This window comes from Diceros bicornis, chromosome 1 (assembly GCF_020826845.1).
Source record: "Diceros bicornis minor isolate mBicDic1 chromosome 1, mDicBic1.mat.cur, whole genome shotgun sequence".
In the NCBI taxonomy this organism is placed as follows: Eukaryota; Metazoa; Chordata; class Mammalia; order Perissodactyla; family Rhinocerotidae; genus Diceros; species Diceros bicornis.
The window spans coordinates 48,401,161-48,422,118 of NC_080740.1; the positions used below are offsets into that span (position 1 = coordinate 48,401,161).

Sequence of the window (20,958 nt, forward strand, 5' to 3'; positions counted from 1 at the left end):
GCCACCACATCATGTCCAGCAGGATGTCAAATGATGCAAAGCAGTTATTAACCAACATGAAATTCTTACATTCAATATCTTCTCATTCATTCATTTGTCGGTTTGTCTATTCATTCAGAAAAGATTTACTGAGCCCAAACTTCTATGCAAGGTACTACATAAGGCACAGGGGACGTGAAGCTGCATAAGGCAGGACTTAACGGAGCTCACAGTCTGGCCAGCAAGCAAAGCACAAGTACCTCTGACAATGTGATAAGCCCAGAAATGAAGGAAATGAAAAATATTATGGGAGGAAATGGTTAATTTGCCTAAGAAGAAAATGTGAGTTAAGTAGGGATGGCTATAAAGACAAGTGCTATCTGATTTGAGACTTAAAGAATGAGGTGGGTTTTAATGAGCATAGAAGGTGGAAATCAAGATGCTCAGGCAGAGGGGATTTTGTGGGAAAGGCACGGCAGTGTGCTCAGGTACGGTAATGAAAGCAATGTGAGTGGGAGGTGGCAAGTGGTTAGACATGAGTCCTGAATACAGGCTGGGTCAGGTTCTAAAGGTCAGGTAAAGACTTAGGACTTTATCTACAGAGGCAAGAGATAAAGAGTTTATCGTGATTTCATGGTAAACCAAATATCTGACATTAAAAAAAAACAACTTCAGTAAATCATTGGGAATCAATCTTGACTATCTGAATATGATGAAGAATATGCCTCCTTTTCAATGAGAAAAGAGAACACAAGTTTTGTTTAAAGAAAGATTTAGAAACTTAAGAAATCAGAAAGAAATTTAGAAATATGATATAAAACCCTAACGTTTGTTACAGCAAATTCTGCCTTCTAACTAGTTTGTCTCTCGTCTCATCCCTCCCCACTCTCATTCCAATTCATTCTCAAAGGCCTTCAGTTACAGTCACGTGCCAAACAATGACGTTTCTGTCAACAACGGACCACATATACAACGGTGGTTCCACACGATTAGTCCCATATAGCCTAGGTGTGTACTAGGCTATACCATCTAGGTTTGTCTAAGTCACTCTATGATGTTCACACAACAATGAAATTGCCTAACGATGTGTTTCTCAGAACATCTCCCGGTCCTTAAGTGATGCTTGTCTGTACTCCACATTGCCTACTAAATAAAACACATACATCTTATTTGTTATTTCCAGAACTTCACGGTAGTAACCTTGCTTACTTCTCCAGCCACATTTCTTCTAGCCATATTCTAGAATATAAGTTTCCTGAAGCTAGAGTATATGGCATCCAGCCAATGATGTTCAATGATGACTTCCAAATTGACATTTCTCCTACAGAGTTGAGTCCAGGCCTGTTTCAAGCTGATTAGTGTGTGTGTGTGTGCGTGTGTGTGTGTGTATGCACATTATGTTTCTACACAGTTTAAGAAAATTAAGCCAAGCACGAGTGGTTCTACTATTTTTCAATTCTCAAAGCTGTTAAATTATGCTAAATGAATCAGACTTACTATGCAGTGAGCCAACTGGCAACATCGACCCTAAAAGTAGTTAATTTGCTCAGTTTCATAGACTTAATATTTCACTAAAAATGTTTTACCTAATGTAAGATAGAAACTCTGATTCATTCATAAAGAACAAACAATTGTCATTCAAATCTCATCATTCTAAGACGGGAAAGGGAGGCTCTAAATGGACATTCTACTTCTCAAAGCAGACTGGAAGCACAGTGGTGGGGAAACCACTCATGTTAGAGACCTTGATATCTAGTCACAGGGTCTCTGCCACCTGAAAGTAGATAAGGAGGCAGTGTAGTGTCATAGTAACAAAGATGCAGGAGTCAAAGATGCCTAGACTCAAATTCTGGCTCCATTTATTAGTCCTGTACATTGTGTAAGTCACTTAACTTCTCTAAACCTCAATTCCTTCAACTGTAAATCTGAATAATTATACCTATCACACAGGGTATATTATAAGGATTACATAACATAATATATGGGTCCAGGGCAGACATCTCCTCCTTCTCCTCCTCTTCCTCCTAATAATAATAATAATAAAAATAATAATAATAATAAGGAATATTATACTGAACATTTACTAGAAGAAACTGGAGTATACAAAAGTCAGTAGCTGGCCCAAGGCCCCACAGCTATGAGACAATGAGGTAATGTAGATGTCCAACACCTTATACACGGTATGTGTTTCAGAAATGGTAGCTGTTAATTTCACTACCACTACAACTGTTTCTTCTTTCACTGCTATTGCCACTTTCGTACTATTATTTATGATGACAATATAGTCTTCTGAAGGCAGGATCTACATCTTTTGTGTTCATTGTTGGATGCCCATAGCTAGCATATTAGTACATTTTATCAAATGAATTCAGGCCACGGCACTTTTGCTGGTGGCCTAGGACTTCTAGTTTACATCCGTGACTCTCTGTATTTCTATCTCATCAACTCAGTTCACTTGGGCACCATCATTAGGACCTACAGAGGCCCTGGCAGTTAGTTGCTGACACATAGTCCTGGTGGGGATGGGAGACTGTCACTGCCCAAACAGCCATCCTCTAATGAACCAAGCAACTCCAGGTGCTGGTTTAATTTCCCTAATTCCTGCCCTACATGAATCTTCAGTGCCCCTTCAGTGCAAGTCTAAGACTTGCTCAATAACAGATGACCTACATATGACTGAAAAGCACTGTTTTATCTTTCCAAACAAACAAAGGAGAGCATACAAATATATTTGGTTTTAATTTGAATATGCTTAAAACACAAAATTAAAGATGTCAATTTCTTTTTTGTAATAACTATTTTCACTAGAATACAGAAGTGCTAAGTAAATAAGACATTGACTACATTTATGATTCATAGTATCAAAAGAATCTTTAATTACTACATTCTGTCTCCCAAAGCAGATTTTTAAAAATCTTCCTCATGCCTTTGTGTCTCTAATGCTGGGCAAGAGCAATGTCTTGAGGAAGTCTTTCTTCATTTCAAAAATGACTTTGACAACGTAAAACAATCCCAGATGGCTGCTGAACCGAAGTCTTCGCAAAGAGCACCTGGTCTATCAATTCCTCAGTGGTGGTACCATTTATTTTAAACAACTCTTTCAGCCATTTTCCCAATGGTTTTATAATCGCTGCCATCTTCATACCTATTTGGGCTGTGCTGTTATTATAAAGAAGCAGTGTATTGTGCCTTCAAAAACACAAGGCTTACCGATGCACCGAGAGCCATCTGTTGAGGTTACATATCCACGTGGACAAATGCAAAAATAGCTTCCCACGGTGTTGGAACACTCGCCAGTTTCACATATCCCAGGAATGATGCTGCACTCATCGAGGTCTAATCAAGGGAAGAGGGAGAAGATGACTGAGAAAGGCTTCATTAAATAGCTTTTAAAAGGGATTTTTTTTGAAGAATGTGAGAGCACTCATGGTCGATTAGGTCAGATCATGTAACCTTAAAGATACTCCTGTTTCAGGCCCTAAGGAATTTCTCACACATATCTATGGGAACTGAGATGAAAGTGAACTCCCATGGCAGTAAAACAAGGCCAACGAAAGCAAAACTCTATATCTTTTTTTTTTCCAAATGCAATTTAAATTGGAAATAAGTAAAGATGTGAATGTTTTAGTTTCCATTCTACATCAATTAGGGAATTATCCAACTAAAGCCTTTAAAAAAACACATACACGGATTACATTTTAAAATATGGAATAACTACATTTAAAAATTTATAGCTAATTTTCACACTAACTATTTGAACCAATGGAGGGTGGCAACTACTTTTTTTCTATTTGGCTTCAGGATATGTTTTTGTACTCACATCTGAATATGGGTATATTTGACATTCTGGGAGTTAACTTTAAATCTAAAATAATACAGAAACGTGGCGAAGGGCACAGTCGGGAGGCTTTGGGAAGCATCCAGTTTTCCTGTTGTACCTCCCTGCACTTCCCCACTCAGCTTACTCAACGCTGGGACTAGTCTATTCCCTTTCATTAATGAAAGGTTTGCTTTCTTTTAAACTTTCCCTAACGCAGAAAACCTGACCATTTCCATAAGCTTTACCGTACTTTTCTTCTAGTTCAATAAGCAGAGAGAGGTGGAAAGTCAAACAAAGCTACAGTTAGGTACACTGGGAGCTACTTGCTAATACATTTAAGAGGAAATGAGCCATTGTGAGGGAAATCCAGCCATGAATGCCTGGCTGTCCATTTTAAGGAACAGAGCTGGCAAAGACCAGTGAATACAGGGAACAATTATAAAAGCCATAAACACAGATGATTACTGAAAAGTAAACCTGAGCTTCTAGGTTCTTTTTAGGTTTTTTTTTCAGTTGCATAATATTTTTTTTTTGGTTGCATCAATAAAAAAACACAGGGAAAAAATTACATTCTTATTGTAAATACAAGGAAAAAAATTTAAACCCCTCAATTAAAAAAATGGTTGGCAATGCCTTTCTTGAATTCCTCTATTGGTCTATTCATTCTTTTTTTCTCCCGTTTATTCTGACAAGTCACTCTTGCCTACAAGCTGTATTGTAAAATAACTATATGCCTGTATGTCTTCTTGGAATGTTCTTATAAAAAAAGTTACCAGATTCAGACATTCTCTGAAATAATATCTTCATTTGAGGCTTCACAGTTAGCCACTGAAGGCACAGTCGTACAAATCAAAACCTACCAATCCCCCAAGAGAGATCAGAATTCTAACATGAATTGACTACATGAGGAGTAAATGTATAATGTGGTGAAAGAGTTATCATCAGACTTAATCCAACAAAATGAAACCATGTGTGCAAAATTAGGATCTCTTGCATTTTATGTTGCTATCTTAGTGCAGCGCATTGTAATACAACTGAAAGTGAATTCAGAAGGGAAAGGAAACTAGAACAGCTATACTTTAATCATCAAATAAATTGATCAATCACTTCTGGGATAAGGGAGACAAAAAAAGAGAATAGTAAAAAGTACAGCAGCAAACAGTACAAAAAGGACCAAAACCTGCTTCTGATCCTCTCACATCTAAAGTTACACCGACAATCAAGGCACTTATGGAGCCCAGGACTGATCCAAATTCTTAAAAATTAGAAACCTTCAGTCGTTCATTTAAGCATTAACTCTTATTTCCAGGCATTTCCTTTCACAATAAAGAACTTCTTTGTGCTCTACTTCCAAATACCCTTCCTGACAACAAAAAGAGTAAAAAATTGAAAGATGTTTGACATTTTTCTTTTGTACGGAAAAAAATCTGGAACATAGAAACATGGAATGATATTAAATTTGTGGGTTTTGTAATAAATATTTTATTGTACAAAAACTCCATGTTTCACTATACTCCTTAGAATTAAATAGGAACCTTAAAAGGTTAAGCTTCAAAATAATTAAACGTAAAAGGCTCTCAGTAAAGTATTTAAGAATTCTATATGAAAAATAGGAATGTTTTTCATTTATTTTTGGGATAGACTCCCCACCAGATTTTAAAAATTAAAAAGTTTGGTGTTTTTTTTTTCCTTTTTTACTGAGCAAAACACCCTGTACGTCAATGTAGTCATGCCCAATATTTATCCATCAATTTAAATTTAAATTTAGCATTAACATTATATTAAGAAGGATGTACGCATTTAGCTCTTTTGTAATATTAGTTCTTCAAGATCATATGTCATAATCAGATTTGGAAGTAATTTCTTCACAAATATAAAGTGTATATTGCCTAAGTCTAAGTGTGCCTAATGGTGACAAGTCTATTCATGGGAAAAGGCAACGTCTTAACAATGGGAATTGATTTCATTCATGCTCTGCATACCTAATGTGCCTCCATCTACTTCCCTTTGAACTTTTTTTTAAAAGTTTATTTATCAGTTTGGAGGCTCTGGTCTGCAAATATCAGAAAAATTGATTCAAACTGACATAAACGAGAAATTTAATAGCTTGCATATCTGGAAGTCCAGAGGGGCATGGACTTCAGGACTGGTTTAAGCCAATGTCTCGTGCTCAGTTTCTGTGAGATACGCTCAACTCTGCCCTCCTCTGTGCTTTGACTTCTTCCTTAGGCTGCCTCCTCTGATGGGAGCAAAATGGCTGCAGCAGTTCTAAGTTAGACCTTTGCCTGGGACACCTAGTGGAAAAGAGGATATTTGAGAGAAACAGGCAGAAATTCCAACTACACAGCTAAATATTGAAACCCAGTGAAGAGGTAATGGGTAAAGACCTACATTTGTGATTTATCACCAACTCTGTGGACTGCACTGGAAGTTCTAGCAATAGATGAAATTTCCAAAGAAGACACACAAATGAAAAGAGTTGAATTCAAAGAGGGAACTCTGAGAACCACCACCATCTCAGGGACAGCCAAGGGAAGAAAAGCCAGTACAGGAGACTGGGAAGGAAGGATCAGGGAGATAAGGGGAAGAGTATGACGAATGGAGACGAAGGAACACTGTCAAAAAGAAGGGGATTTCAAGTGTGCCATAGAGGTTAAAGAAAGAGAAGGACTGGAAAGTATTTGATAACTTGAGGAAGCTGAACACAGGTTTTTTAAAAAAGAAAACTAGATCTAAGTTTGATCTAAGATCAAAACCATCTGATAGATTTCTGACTGCCAAACCACAGAACCTCATATTTGTCAACCAACATTTACAACATTTACTGGAAATCTTCCTCTAAGCAGAATATAATGAATAATTTGGTAAGTAGTGCTAAGTGTGATCTCAGATATCACTGAATTCTAAGAACATTGCCCTAGAGATTCTGTCAATTCCAATATGTACAAGTCATACATAAATGGAGTCCCTGTAACAATTATGCTACAGAGAACTTAGAACATATAAAACAAGAAACTTTGTTTCAAAAAATATTCTTACAATATTTTCTTTGCATCAATGCCAAGGAACTATACGTATTTGGCCTATTCTGCAGAATTTTTTTTTTTTGGTATAGAATAAATACATTTATGTTTTACACTGAACTTCTATTAATTAACATACTGGTTGAAATTAGGAAAATTTATGACTAAACACAATGAATTGCTACCTATTTCAACCTTTTAAAAGAACAGGTATTATCAAAATGATAAAATAAGTTGTAATGGAAAATTAATGTTTGCTTTTCCCTTTGCAGATTTTGAAAGCATGGTATATATCAAATGTACTCAATTTCATTTTATATTTATAAACAAGTTTATTGAAATATAATAATTGTATGGTAATACAATTCGCCCACCTAAATAAGTGTAAAATTCAATGGTTTTTAGTATATTTACATGATTCTACAACCATCACTACAGCCTCATTTTAACACATTTGCATCGCCCCAAAACTAATTCCATTCTGTTAGCACTCTCCCTAACTCCCTCCAAGCCCTAGGCAATAACTAATCTCTGAGTAATAGATCTATAACTAATAATAACTCATCTGTCTCTATAGATTTGCCTGTTCTGGATGTTTCATATAAATGGAATCATAAAGTATATGATCTTTTGTGACTGGCTTTTTTCACTTAGCGTAATGTTTTCAAGGTTTACCCACGTTGTAGCATACAGCAGTACTTCATTCCTTCTAATTGCTGAATAATACTCCACTGTATGGATAGACCACATTTTATTTATCCATTCATCAGCTGATGGACATTCGAATTGTTTCCATTTTTTGGCTATTATGAATAAACCTGCTAGAACACTCGGGTACTAGTCTTGTGTGGACACCTTTTCTTCTCACTTGGGTATATGCCTAGAAGTGAAACTGCTGAGTCATATAGTAACTCTATGCTTAACTTATTAAGCTACTGCTAAATTGTTTTCCAAAGCAGCTATAATATTTTACATTTTCGCTAGCAATGTGTGAGGATTCCGATTTCTCCACATCCTTGCCAACACTCATTATTATCTTTTTTATTGTAAGGGTGTGAAGTGGTATCACACTGTAGTTTTGCTTTGCATTTCCTTAACCACTAATGATGCTGAGCACATTTTCATGTGCTTATCAGCTTTTTACATATCTTCTTTGGAGAAATATCTACTCAATTACTTTGTCCAGTTTTTAATTATTTGTCTTTTTCTAATTGAGTTGTAAGAGTTCTTTATATATGTCCTCTATCTGATACATGGTTTGAATATGAATTTCCACATGAACCTTAGGATAAGATCATCAATTTCTGGAAAAAAAGCAAGTTGGGATTTTGATAAGGATTGTGTTGCATCTATAGATAAGTTTGGGAAGTACTGCCATCTTAATATTAAGTTTTTCAATCGAAAAACATGGAATGTCTCTCCATTTATTTACCTCTTCTTTAATTTCTTTCAATAAGGTTTTGTAATTTTAAGTGTAAAAGTCTTTTGCTTCTTTCATTAAACTTATTCCTAAGCATTTTATTCTTTTTTATCCTATTGTAAAAGGAATTCTTTTCTTAGTTTTATTTTCAGAATGTTCACTGCTAGTGTATGGAAATACAATTCATTTTTATATATTGATATTTTATGACAGCAACCTTGCTGAACTCATTTATTGGATCAAATAGTTTTTTAGAGGGTACCTTCTCCACTTTAGCAGATACGTTATTCACTTTAGTTGATCCCTTATCCACTAAAAGCATGTCATCTGCAAAAAGATAGTTTTATTTTTTCCTTTCCAATACTTTTTATTTCCTTTTCTTGCCTAATTGCCCTGGCTTGAACCTCTAATACAATGCCGAATAGAAATCGTGAGAGTGAATGTCTGTTTTCTTCTTGATCTTAGGGGAAACATTCATTCTTTTGCCTGTAAGTATGATGTTAGCTGTAGTTTTTCATAAATGCCCTTTCTCAGGTTGAGGATGTTGCCTTCTATTCCTAATGTGTTGATCTTTTTTTTTTTTTTTTTGAGGAAGATCAGCCCCTGAGCTAATATCCGATGCCAATCTTCTGCTTTTTGCCAAGGAAGATTGGCCCTGGGCTAACATCTGTGCCCATCTTCCTCTACTTTATACGGGATGCTGCCACAGTGTGGCTTGACAAACCGTGTGTTCGTGCGCACCTGGGATCTGAACCTGTGAACCCCAGGCTACCGAAGCAGAGTGCGAGCACTTAACTGCTGTGCCACCGGACCAGCCCCCCTAATTTGTTGACCATTTTTTATCATGAAAAGGTGTTGGATTTTTTTTCAAATGATTTTTCCTCATCTATTGAGATGATCATATGACTTTTGTCCTTTATTCTACTTATATGATATATTACATTACTTAATTTTCAGATGCTGAACCAACTGTGCATTCCTGGGATAGATCTCAATTGATAATGATGTATGATTCTCTTTAAATGTGGCTGGATTTGGTGTGCTGATATTTTCTTGCAGATATTTGCATCTATATTCATAAGAGATATTAATCTGTAATCTTCTTTTCTTGTATTTTCTTTGTCTCATTTTGGTATCAGGTTTATACTGTCCTTAGAGAATGAGTTGGGAGGGATTTCTACCTCCTCTATTTTTGGGAAGAGTTTATGAAAGATTGGCATTAATTCTTCTTTGAATGTTTGGTAGAATTTACCACTGAAGTCATCTAGGCCTAAAATTTTCTTTCTTTGTGGAAAATTTTTAAATTCCTAATTCAATCTCTTTATTTGTTACATCACATTGTTATAATGCATTGTTATAATCCCTTCAGATTTCAATTTCTTCTAGAGTCAGCTTTGGTAGTCTGTATTTTCTAGGAATTTTTTTTTTTTTTCTGTGAGGAAGATCAGCCCTGAGCTAACATCTGATACCAAGCCTCCTCTTTTTTTTTTTTTTTTTTTTACTGAGGAAGATTAGCCCTGAGCTAACATCCATGTCCATCTTCCTCCACTTTACATGGGATGCCGCCACAGCATGGCCTGACAAGTAGTGCGTTGGTGCGCACCCGGGATCCGAACCTGTGAACCCCAGGGCCACCGAAGCAGAGCGTACGCACTTAACTGCTTGCGCCACCGGGCCGGCCCATAGGAATTTGTCCTTATTGTCTAAGTTATCTAATTTATTGGCATACAGTTTTTCATAGTATTACTTTATAATAATTTTTATAGGTCAGTAGCGATGTCCCTTCTTTCATTTATGGTTAATAATTTGAATCTTCCTTTTTTTTCTTGTTCAGTCTAATTAAAGGATTGTCAATTTTATTGATCTTTTCAAACAACCAACTGTTGGTTTTGTTGACATTCTCTATTGCTTTCTAAGCTCAATTTCACTTATTTCCACTCTAGTCTTTATTATTATCTTCCTTAGGCTTGCTTTGATTTTAGTTTGTTGTTCTTCTTTTGTTTCTTAAAGTGGAAGGTTAGGTTATGGACTTGAGATCTTTCTTTTTAATATAGCTCTTTACAGCTATAGATCTCCGCTTGTGGACTGCTTCACATGAATCTCACAAGTTTTATAAATTTTGTGTTTGTTTTCATTCATCTCAAGCTATTTTCTAGTTTCTCTATGATTCTTCCTTGCACAATTGGTTATTCAGGAGTCTGTTGCTTAATTTCTACATATTTATTAATTTCCCAAATTTCCTTCTGTTATTGATTTCCTTTAATTCCATTGTGGTTGGAGCACATCCTTTGGTATGATTTCAATCCTTTTAAATTTATTGAGCCTTGTTTTATGGTCTAGCATATCCATCTATCTTGGAGAATGTTCTGTGTGCATTTGAGAAGAATATATATCTTGCTGTTGTTGGATGTAATATTCTTTAGATGTCTGTGAGATCTAATTTAGTTTATAGTGTTGTTTATTGTTCTATTTCCTTGTTGATCTTCTGCCTACTTGCTGTATATTGTATCCATTATTGAAAGTGGGATATTGAATTCTCCATTACTATTGATAAATTGTGTGTTTCTCCCTTCAATTCCATAAATTTTGCCTCACATAATTGGGGCTTTGTTGTTAGGGCATATATATTTTTATAACCATTATAACTCTGAAATTAATCCTTTTATCATGAAATGTCTCTATCTCTAGGAACATTTTTTATTTAAAGTCTATTTTATCTGATAACAGTTTAGCCATTCCAGCTGGTTGTCATTTGCTTGATATATCTTCTTTCATTTTTTAATCTTCAGTCTATCTGTATTTTTGATTCTAAAGTGTGTCTTCTGTAGATCGCACAAGGCACTTATTGGTCAAATGTTGTGCTTAAGGTCCCTTAGCCATTTGATTTTTATCCTTTATTCTTGCATGTGTATATGGCTTGGAGGTTGCTATAACAGTTCAAGGAGTTTATGGGGTTTTTTGCCCCATGTTCAGCCAGGGACTAGTAGCTTGGAGGTTCCCTCTCTGAACTCTCTCGAGAGGGCACAGCCTTGGACATGCACATAATTTCAAACTGCCTGGGAGGACTGTGCTATTATTCTTCAACCCAGCTCTCCAGGAGTCACCCCTGGGTCAGATTAGCTTAAATTATTCAGTGTTTGATCAGAAGTTGTGTTTAAGCTCTTTGTGCTAGTGAGGCTTCTGTCCTGTGTTGACAGGTCTGTGTGTGGCTTGAGGAATGCTTTCCAGTCTGTCACATATCCTGCTCCGATTGCTCCAGAGTGGGTGTAGCCTAGCGCACACGTACAGCCTTCTCAAACCTCAGAGTTGACTGTGATCCTAGGAGAGCTCTTCTGGACTATTTCCCTACTTCTCTCTATTAAATTTCTGACTGCTTTGCTGTTTTGCTTGAATCATGGAGCTACTAGCCTCCTCTTAATTGCTTTCCACCAAAATCTCTACTGTGTTTGACAGTAGAGATTAGGCATGGAATTCTCCAATCTCTGTTCCAAATAAAGTCATTCCCTCAGGCAGGGCTGAGGGGCTCTTAGTCCTCTGACCTGACTTTCCCTTGGGCAATGCAGGGATGCTGGGGGGCAGAGACTCACTTTCCTGGAGTGATGCCTCTACTCTACCTGCAGGTACTGGGGGAAGGAGATTGGCAGGTCCTGGTATTCTCAGTATACCTTCCCTGAGTGGAACCTCTGCTCTATGAGCAAGCTGGAGTTGGGCATTCGGATAACCACTGTTCATGGCCTGTTGCACCTGGAGTAGAGCTTCTGTCTATGGTTGGGGGCTGGATAGGGAAGGCAGAGCAGTTCTCCCAAGTGCTCCCACCTGGATTAGAGCTTCTGCAAATGGTCTGGGGGTGGGAGAAAGGGATAAGAAACACCAGGAGCCTGGCCCTCCTAAGGTGAAACCATAGCCCCAGAGTGGTAGCTGGGGAAAGAGGTTAGCCCCCATCTTCCTAGCTGCATCTGCATGGAGTAGAGCCCCTAGGTAGAACTTCTGAAATACAGAGATGGGTGGTGAAGGAAAGGGAACAGGTTGTGGCTCAAATGCTGTTTGATTCTTGCTGTTCTTATGAAGATTTAGTAGATTTTCTTGAATTAATATCTCTCTATTTGCTGTATGTTCTTAGGAGAATTTTAGGGCTTTAAATTATCATTTTGTGGGTTTTTTTCTAAATAAATTTCATCAGTTAACTTCTTGTTCTGCTAGGGAGAGGGCCTACCAAGGTCCTTACTTTGCCATTCTGGATGCCTTGCCCTCCTATGTCATAGACTTTTTCAGTTAAATCAGGTTTTCTAATTTAGTATGAACCATTACCACTGGAGGAGATCTTACTTACTACATTATTTTACATAACTAAGAAAAACTAATGTGTTAACTTCTTCAGACCAACCAATTAGCATGCACTTATTTTTCTCTTATATACAATTTATTTGTGGGGAGGTGGGCAAATGTAATCCCTAGAATCTTCTTGGGAATTTTTTTCCCATAGAGTATAAGAGTATATAGCAAATCTGGTAAGTTATGAAATGTCTGAATTATCATTGTTTTACCTTCAGCTCTAATTGGTAAACAGTAGCCTTAGCTACGTTCTATGCCTTGATCAAGAGTATTTTTATGGAAAAAGGTTGAATAAGACAAATTTAAATATATGGAAAATTTACCTTACTGATTATAACTAATGGACCAAGTGAAGACAAAGAGTAAGAAAAGAGAGGTCACCAGAATTACTGAAAAGCTATTTATTTTAAAGAAGTCAGGTGTGGTGGGCAGAATAATGGCCCATCAATGATGTCAGGGTCCTAATCCTGAGAACCTGTGAATACGTTAGTTTATATGACAAAGGGGAATTAAGATTGCTAATCAGCTGATCTTGAGATAGCTGGTCCTGGGTCCAATGTCATCAAGGGCACTTATAAGAGGAAGAGAAAGGCAGAAATGTCAGATTCAAAGAGAGATTTTAAGATGCTGCACTGATAGTTTTGAGGATGGAAGGGGGCCACAAGCTAGGGAATAAGGGCAGCTTCTAGAAGCTGGAAGAGTCAAGAAAATAGATTCTTTCTGAAACACTCCAGAAGGAGTCCCATTTTGGACTTCTGACCTCCAGAACTGTAACATAATAAATCTGTGTTGTTTTAAGCCACTGAGTTTGTGGTAATATGTTACAGCAGCATTAAGCAACTAATACACCAAATGAGGAATAACATTTAAGAAGAAACAGAATAATCAAAATAGCAAATGCTATGAGGGATTTAAGAGAACAAAGGCAATTTTACAACAGGATAAGAAACAAGTAGGTGGTCAGGAACTTCAGATTGCTGGTGCAGACTGAGCTTTTAGAAGACTTTAGAGTGAAGAAAGTCAGAGAGAAATAGTACAGTGAGGGGTGACTAAAGAGATGGAGGACAGAGGTTTTGTGCTAATGTGTTTTAGGACGGCCTTGACTGTAGGTAGAGAAGGAAGAGTCACGCAAGAGAAGAGATACAAGCTAGAAACTGAATGAATGAATGGCAAGACTTGGAAGAAATCTAGAAAGGTAATGGAATTAAGTGCAGAGCTGGAACATTTTGCTCTGGAAAGATGGGAAGACACTTCATCACAGGCAGGGAAAATGGAATGAGGATGTAGTAATCGGGGGAATCTGAGGTTGAATAAGTTCCTGTCAAATAGCTTCAGTCTTCTCAATAGAATAAAACAGAGTACAGATTTACAAAACTTTAATGTGCAGAAGAATCACCTGGACAGCTTATTAAACATGCAGATTTTGACTTCCAGTCAAAATGCTTTGGTACTCTCCTTCTGCTCCAAACACATAACAGTAACAGTGACATAAAAACAGAAAACAAAAAGACTCAGCTGGTTTCGTAATGCAAGATAAACATTTCCTTGGACCAGAAATAGAATTGCAAAGCAGTGAGGAGAGCTGAAACCAGGGGTTTGCTGGACTCCATCCCCAGAAGCTGGCAGTGGTGGCCAGGAGATCAGAAATATACTTGACGATAATATGGTGTGATAAAAAGTAGGAACAGGGCAGAGGAGAAATGGGTAGCTATGACGGTAAGTCACAGTTAAACTGAAACATAGCAGATAAATGGTCCTACAACAGGCTATTAGAACGAAATGGAATATTGTTTTCCAGGCAGAAGGAAGAGCACACGCAAAGACAAGGCAAGGGGAAGCATGATTTATTTGAGGAACTAAGTGAATGTTACTGTGTGTGAATTACAGTGTGTGCAGAAAGAAATGAGGCCACAGAGGTAAGCAGAGAGTGACAGGCAGGAACTTCATCAAGGAACAGGGAACTCAAACAGAGGAGTGACATGTCCAAATTTATGTTCTAGAAAGGTCGCTGTGCCTGCAATGTGGAAAAAGGACTGCAGTGGAAAAAATGGGAGGTAGGGAGACCTCAAGGAAAGCTGTCTCAGAAACTCAGAAGAGATATGATGGTGGTGAAGGCAGAGAGAAGCAGATGAACTCAAAATATATTTAGGAAGTAGAATCCATCCGAATGTCTTGGTGATAAAATGGTTGTGTCAGGAAAGGGAGGCATCAGGATTGGTACTCAGATTTATGTCTTGGGCAAGAGAGTTGGGCCAATCATTGAGATGAAGTACATGAGAAATGCTCGTGAGGGTTATGTACAGCAGGTGTAGTGGAGCTAAAGACTCAGTCTGTGCATGCTGAGTTGGACATAACTGTGGGACATCTGAAGTATACATGCCTAGTAGGCAGCTGCATACAAAGGTAGGAAACGCAAGAAAGAGCTGCATTCCATTTTGTGAGCCAACTGCATCTAGATGAATTTTTCTGCAGGAATGTCAGCTAAGATAAGGAATGGGAAAAATCCACCTGGCGATCTTGATGAAATTAGCTTCATTTGAGTGGTGAGGATACTCCCTAGATTACAGTGGGTTCTAGAGTAAGTCAGAATAAAAAAAGTAGAGAAAGACTATAGATAATTCCAAAGTTTGATGTGAAGAGGAAGGAAAAGAGAGGGCAGTGACTAAAGGGGAAGATGGACAGGGAAGGGTAGTTTTCTTTTTAGGATAATAGAAAACACCAGGATCCACTGTTACATCCACTGTACAGAGGTTGGAAGCCTGTTGTTTATCACGTAATATCAATATTATTGTGTTATTTCAGAGGTTTACTATAGAAAGACGATATATTCCTTCTTGGTCCCTCTTTCCTCTTGTTGTTTATCTAGGGAAGTACATTTAAAATAGTCTCTGTATATTAACATTAATAGGCACTAAAGGAACTTTTTAATTAAGAGTTTTTTGTCTACTTAGGCAGAATAACAGCATTTTTAAAAAGGCTACTATCATAGCAACGCAATGAATGGTTCTCTTTTGGCCTGAAATCATTACTGCATTTTTCTAAACACTAATTTGGAGTAACTCAGGCATGAAGTAACGGCGGCAAGAGGCAATTCCATCACAGTGCTTTTTAACATTACAACAACAGTTGGAAAGCTATTTCTACTTCAAAATACATAAAAGTTGCTGATAACATAGTCAAACAATATGAGCTTAAATTTTTGGTCTGCATCCCAAAATGATATTTCTTGGGAAGTGTGGCTATTTACCAGCAGTGGTTTGTTCCTTTCTTTTTCTTTTCTTTTTTTAAAATTTTATCAGGGTAGAAACATTTTGTTACTCTTTGTTAGTCCCAGACAAATAGGACTGAAATTATTTACAAGTTTTAAAATACTGAAGACTTAAAATAATGACGCTGAACCTCTGTAGGAAAATACTTTCAACAATTGAGTGGTGAGCTGTTAAAACTATATCCTCCAGAGTCTGTCTTTCTTCCAATCCTCCCTGCCTTCCACAATTACCTTAAAAATTTTAAATATAGGGAAATTAAATTGAAAGGCTCTCTGAATATTGGGTAAAACCTACAATTTCAACAACATAAAAGTCAGGAAATTCCAAAGTTAAATTTACTATAGCCATTTGGACTTGGCAAAGATGCAAGAATTTAATATTTTCTGTTTCCATTTTTCTTGTTAAACATCAGTGCATTAAGATGTAATCTTAAAACTCTCAGGATTTTGAAACATATTTTGGCATAATGCAGTAAGAACCTTAATTTAAGAAATCTTGATCTTTTATCAATACTCTAACGATGCATCAAATCATTTATTTTGTATCTTCTAAATAAATGGCATTAAGTGAAAAAGAAATCTGTCCTATATTCCATTATAAAATTATCATATAAATACTCTAACTTCTACGCTTTCCATACTAATTACCATAAAAGGCAATAAACTCAACAAAAACGGTACACTCAGTTACTAAGATACATAGTACATACAATTCTTACAAAGAAAATTAATCTTCAAATTGGTACAGCTGTATTTTCTTGGGCTGGCTGATTTCCTTATTCACCTGATAGGTTACATTCATATATATCCAGTTTAAATACATTAAGTAACCGCACATACACTAAACTACACAGACATATCTGTGTATATGCACAAACTGGGGTGTGTAGATGTGGATGTGTGAGTACAGAGAGGTCACTCCTAAGGCTCAGCTGTAAAGCTCACACTTTGATCACGGGGTGATGGAGTTGCATAAATCCAACAAGTCATCCACTAGCATTCTCTGCATGAAGAGGCAAATTCAAATGGCTGACTGGGGAAGCTCACCAAGACTGTGACCGGACCTCGCTCAGGTCACATTCTAACTGGGCTAATGGAGCAGGACGCATTCACACTACACAGTTGAATGACTGCTCTATGGTACAGGACAGAATTGTTGCTTATTCATAGGAAGTTATGTGCACAATTCTCAAGGACACCAAAACACCTCAGGGGTCTTCACAGATTTTGAAAGATCTTCATGTTTGGAATTCCCTTTTCCTTAAATTACTCAGAGCACCTGTTTGGTGATTTATGCAAAAGTTAAACTTTTGCCTGTAGTCTTAGAGCTATAAGTCACGAAGTTGGAAATGTTTTCAATAGTTTTATACAAACTGAGAGAGTATACGGTAATGAGTATTTGAAACCTCAAGGGTGCAAGCAGAAAGCAACTTTATTATTTCTTCCACTGCCGTTTTGCACATTTTCTTTTGATCAGTTCTTTCTCGACCCTAGGAAATCTCAGGCAGCTCCCCTAGGTTTTCCTATCCCTTTCAGATGAACAAAATGTCCACTCAAACCCAACAATCACATAGCTCTAATCTCTCATCCAGTTAAAGCTTTTCCTCCTCCCCAGTTTGAGCCTGCCCCAGGCTTAAAAGCCTTCACTGACGGATGGAAGGTGGTTGTCTTTTTTTCTTCTATCTTTCTATTCCTTCCTCCCTAGCCAGCAGCTATTATGAGTACTTTCAAGGTGGCAGTGGGGAGGAGAGAGGACAGGTACAGGTAACAAAGATCTTACTTGGCTGGTGGGGATATAATCTCACAGACTTTTCCTTATGAGTCTCCTTTGCTGGTTCTTTCTCATCTCTTGGACTTCTTTTTTTTTTTTTTAATAATTTTATTTATTTATTTTTCCCCCAAAGCCCCAGTAGATAGTTGTATGTCATAGCTGCACATCCTTCTAGTTGCTGTATGTGGGACGCGGCCTCAGCACGGCGGGACAAGCGGTGTGTCGGTGCGGGCCCGGGATCCGAACCCAGGCCGCCAGTAGCGGAGCATGCGCACTTAACCGCTAAGCCACCGGATGCTCCCTGGTGGTCTAGTGGCTGGGATTCGGCGCGCTCTCTTGGACTTCTAAGCGTTGAAGTGATCCAGGGCTCAGCTTGGACTTCTCCATAAAAATGCTCCCTTCATGATTGCGTCTTTTCTCATGGTTTTAAATATCAACTGTAAGATGAAGACTCCCAAATTTATATTGTCAACCTCGACCTTGCCCCTGAACTTGACTCATATGTGCAACTACAAATGTCTACCTTAATGTCTAATCGGTGTCTCAAATTAACCATCTAAAGCTGAGCCCCTGATATCTTTCCCCCAACTATGTTCTACCCACTCATGTTCTCCAACTCAGTTAATGGCAACTTCATGCCTTCAGTTCCAAAAACCTTGGAATTACTTGAATCTTTTCTTCTCCTACCCCACAAGGGATCTGTAAACAAATTTTGCTGGTTAACCTTCAAAATACATCTGGAATTCACCTGCTTCTCATCATGCTTACCAATAAACTCCTGGCCCAAGCTTCCATCAAATCTCACTTAGATGATTGCAGTAGCCTCCTAATTGGTCTCCCTGCTTCCACATCTGTCCCCTTATTATCTTTTTACCACACAGCAGCCAGAGTAAATCTTTTAAATGAAGGTCAGAATATTTCACTTCTCTGCTCAAAACTCTCCAATGGCTCCCATCTTGAGAACTCTAACTAAAGTCCAAAGTACTTACCACAGTCTGCAAAGCCCCACAAAATCTGGCTCTAGGTTACATCTCGAAACCGACTGCTTACTAGTTAGTTTCATCCTTGTCACTCTGCTCCAGTCACAGTGGCCTCTTTAATGTCCTCTCCACATCTCAGGTATGCCCCTGCTTCGGGGCCACTGCACTTGCTGGTCCCTGGCAGGAATTCTCCCCCTAGACAGTCATGGTTTGTTCCCTCGTCTCCTTCACACCTGCACTAGGCCTTCACTCCACTTTGACTTTCTGATGGCTTTATCACATCTCACATAGTGTAGATTTCACTTATTTATTGTCTGTCCCTTGTTTCTATAATGTAACCTGCACGAGAGCAAGGATTTTTATCTATTTTGTTCACTATTCTATCCCCAGGGGTCTAGAAGTGTGCCAGGAACTCAATAAATATTTTTCTGAATAAACGATTCTGACTTCAGTGCCCTTTGGGCATGGCAGCTCCAAAGCCTAATGCTTTTATTGATATTTTGGGAAATCTCTCAACGCTGAGGTCTCCTACCTCTTAACGTTCATCCCACGGATATCTCTTCTATCTGGCCATTTACACCTCTCCCATCAGCCCTAGGTTTCTGATAGTTTATCCCCAGGCTGGGTCACCCACCCTGGGGGTCCATGTGGCCATAGCCTTTTTTCAAGACCACCCAACCTATCTCCTTTCTGTGAGGTCCTCACCTGGCAGATGGGAAACTCATGTATCCTTTGCCTTTCAAACTCTGGAAATGTAGAACTGAGACTTTTCAGATATGAGTTGGACTCCCCTTCTTATATCCCCTCCTCCCACATTCTAGTCCATGGACAACAATTTCAATAAAAGATCCTCACTACCGTTCTCGTCAACCTCTTTAAGGATTCTCTCTTTTTACACAGCTTGGAGGTGAACGGTGGGTCACTGAAGGCAAAACAATCTTCCCCTTTCTCTTCTCCCTCTTCTCTTCTCCCTGAACTCACTTCTACAGCTCACAAGTTATGCAAATAATAAAGACAGTAGTTACATTACAGTAGTACAGTAACATTCCTAAAACAACAACACAATGAAATTGTAATTACCTGTTTAAAGAGGAGCATATTCTAGAATACATTTCATTCATGAGATCCACACTCCTTCTAGATTCCAGATAGAAATATTAACATTTAACTAATTAGCCACTACAAATAGAATGTATACATTAGTATACAGGATTTACGTAAAACGCAACCTTGTATGTTGTGGAAAAAAAACCATCAAAAATAACAATCTTCCATCTTGAAGTTACAAGGAAAATAAACATACATACATTTTAAAATGTAAAATCAAATTTCAAATAAATGCCAGAATGCTAAACTTCCTGTTATTCTTTATTAGTTAATTATGAAAAATATTTTTTTCTATCATGGTAAATTAAGGAAGAATATACTATGTGGGAGGAAAAATTATTATTTATGCTATACTTCCTGTTATTCTTTTTTAGTTAATTATGAAAAATATTTTTTTCTATCATGGTAAATTAAGGAAGAATATACTATGTGGGAGGAAAAATTATGATAATCTAATTTGTGAATAGCTATACTCTATGAGTTTGTTAAGTTGAATTAATTTTCTAAGCCTACAACTAAATAGTCACAATATGGTTTTACTAAAGTATTGGATGAAAATTTTTTAGAAACTTCAAATGTTTTCTATTATAAAATATCTTCAAGGGCTTCAAATCTGTTGTGCTTAGAACCCAACAAAACAAGAAAGCAATCTCTGATATTTTTTTCCAAATATCATTGAAAGAACTTTCTTATATGCCTTCATGTTAAAACAGAACATTTTTATGTCAAGCATATAGCAGTAGTTTTAGAAAAAGTTTGTTTATATTTTTGTTTCTCTTGAAAAATTATATTTTAAAAATAAAATACAACACTGACTGCAATAACGTGCATATCCCTTCTTTTTGAGTGCTGCATGGATTCATATCCCACATAGTACACAAGTAGATGCATAAAAGGAGAACAACCTGGAATGCTGGTTAATGACGTTGAAAGAATTTTCTTTCTTTTAATTTCATGAATGGCCAAGTTTCCAATTGCAATCTAGGTGATAGTACAGAAGATTAGAAAAAGAGCAATACTATAAAGAAGAGTAGGAAGAATAGGAGGTGATAACTGGAGATAAGAAAGGTAGACCCAGAAAGAAAGACAATAGAGCTAAATTTATAATGATCATAGCAGGCCATTCCTTTCCCTTTGGAACTCTCTGGCAAACATAATGGTGACCTTGAGTTCCAGTTTGAAGAACACTTATTTTTGGAAGTCAAATAGCTTTCTAATGATAATAATGATGATAATGATGATGATGATGATGATGATG

The 20,958-nt window shown here is 37.4% G+C and overlaps 1 protein-coding gene across 1 annotated transcript in view; it reads right to left on the reverse strand.

Moving 5' to 3' along the window:
• FBN2 (fibrillin 2) overlaps nt 1-20,958 on the reverse strand; it is a 234,511-nt gene that overhangs the window by 119,145 nt on the left and 94,408 nt on the right. The window contains exon 8 of the mRNA XM_058539802.1: nt 3,190-3,315. Coding sequence (XP_058395785.1) covers nt 3,190-3,315 — 126 coding nt within the window. The remainder of the gene's footprint in view (nt 1-3,189; nt 3,316-20,958) is intronic.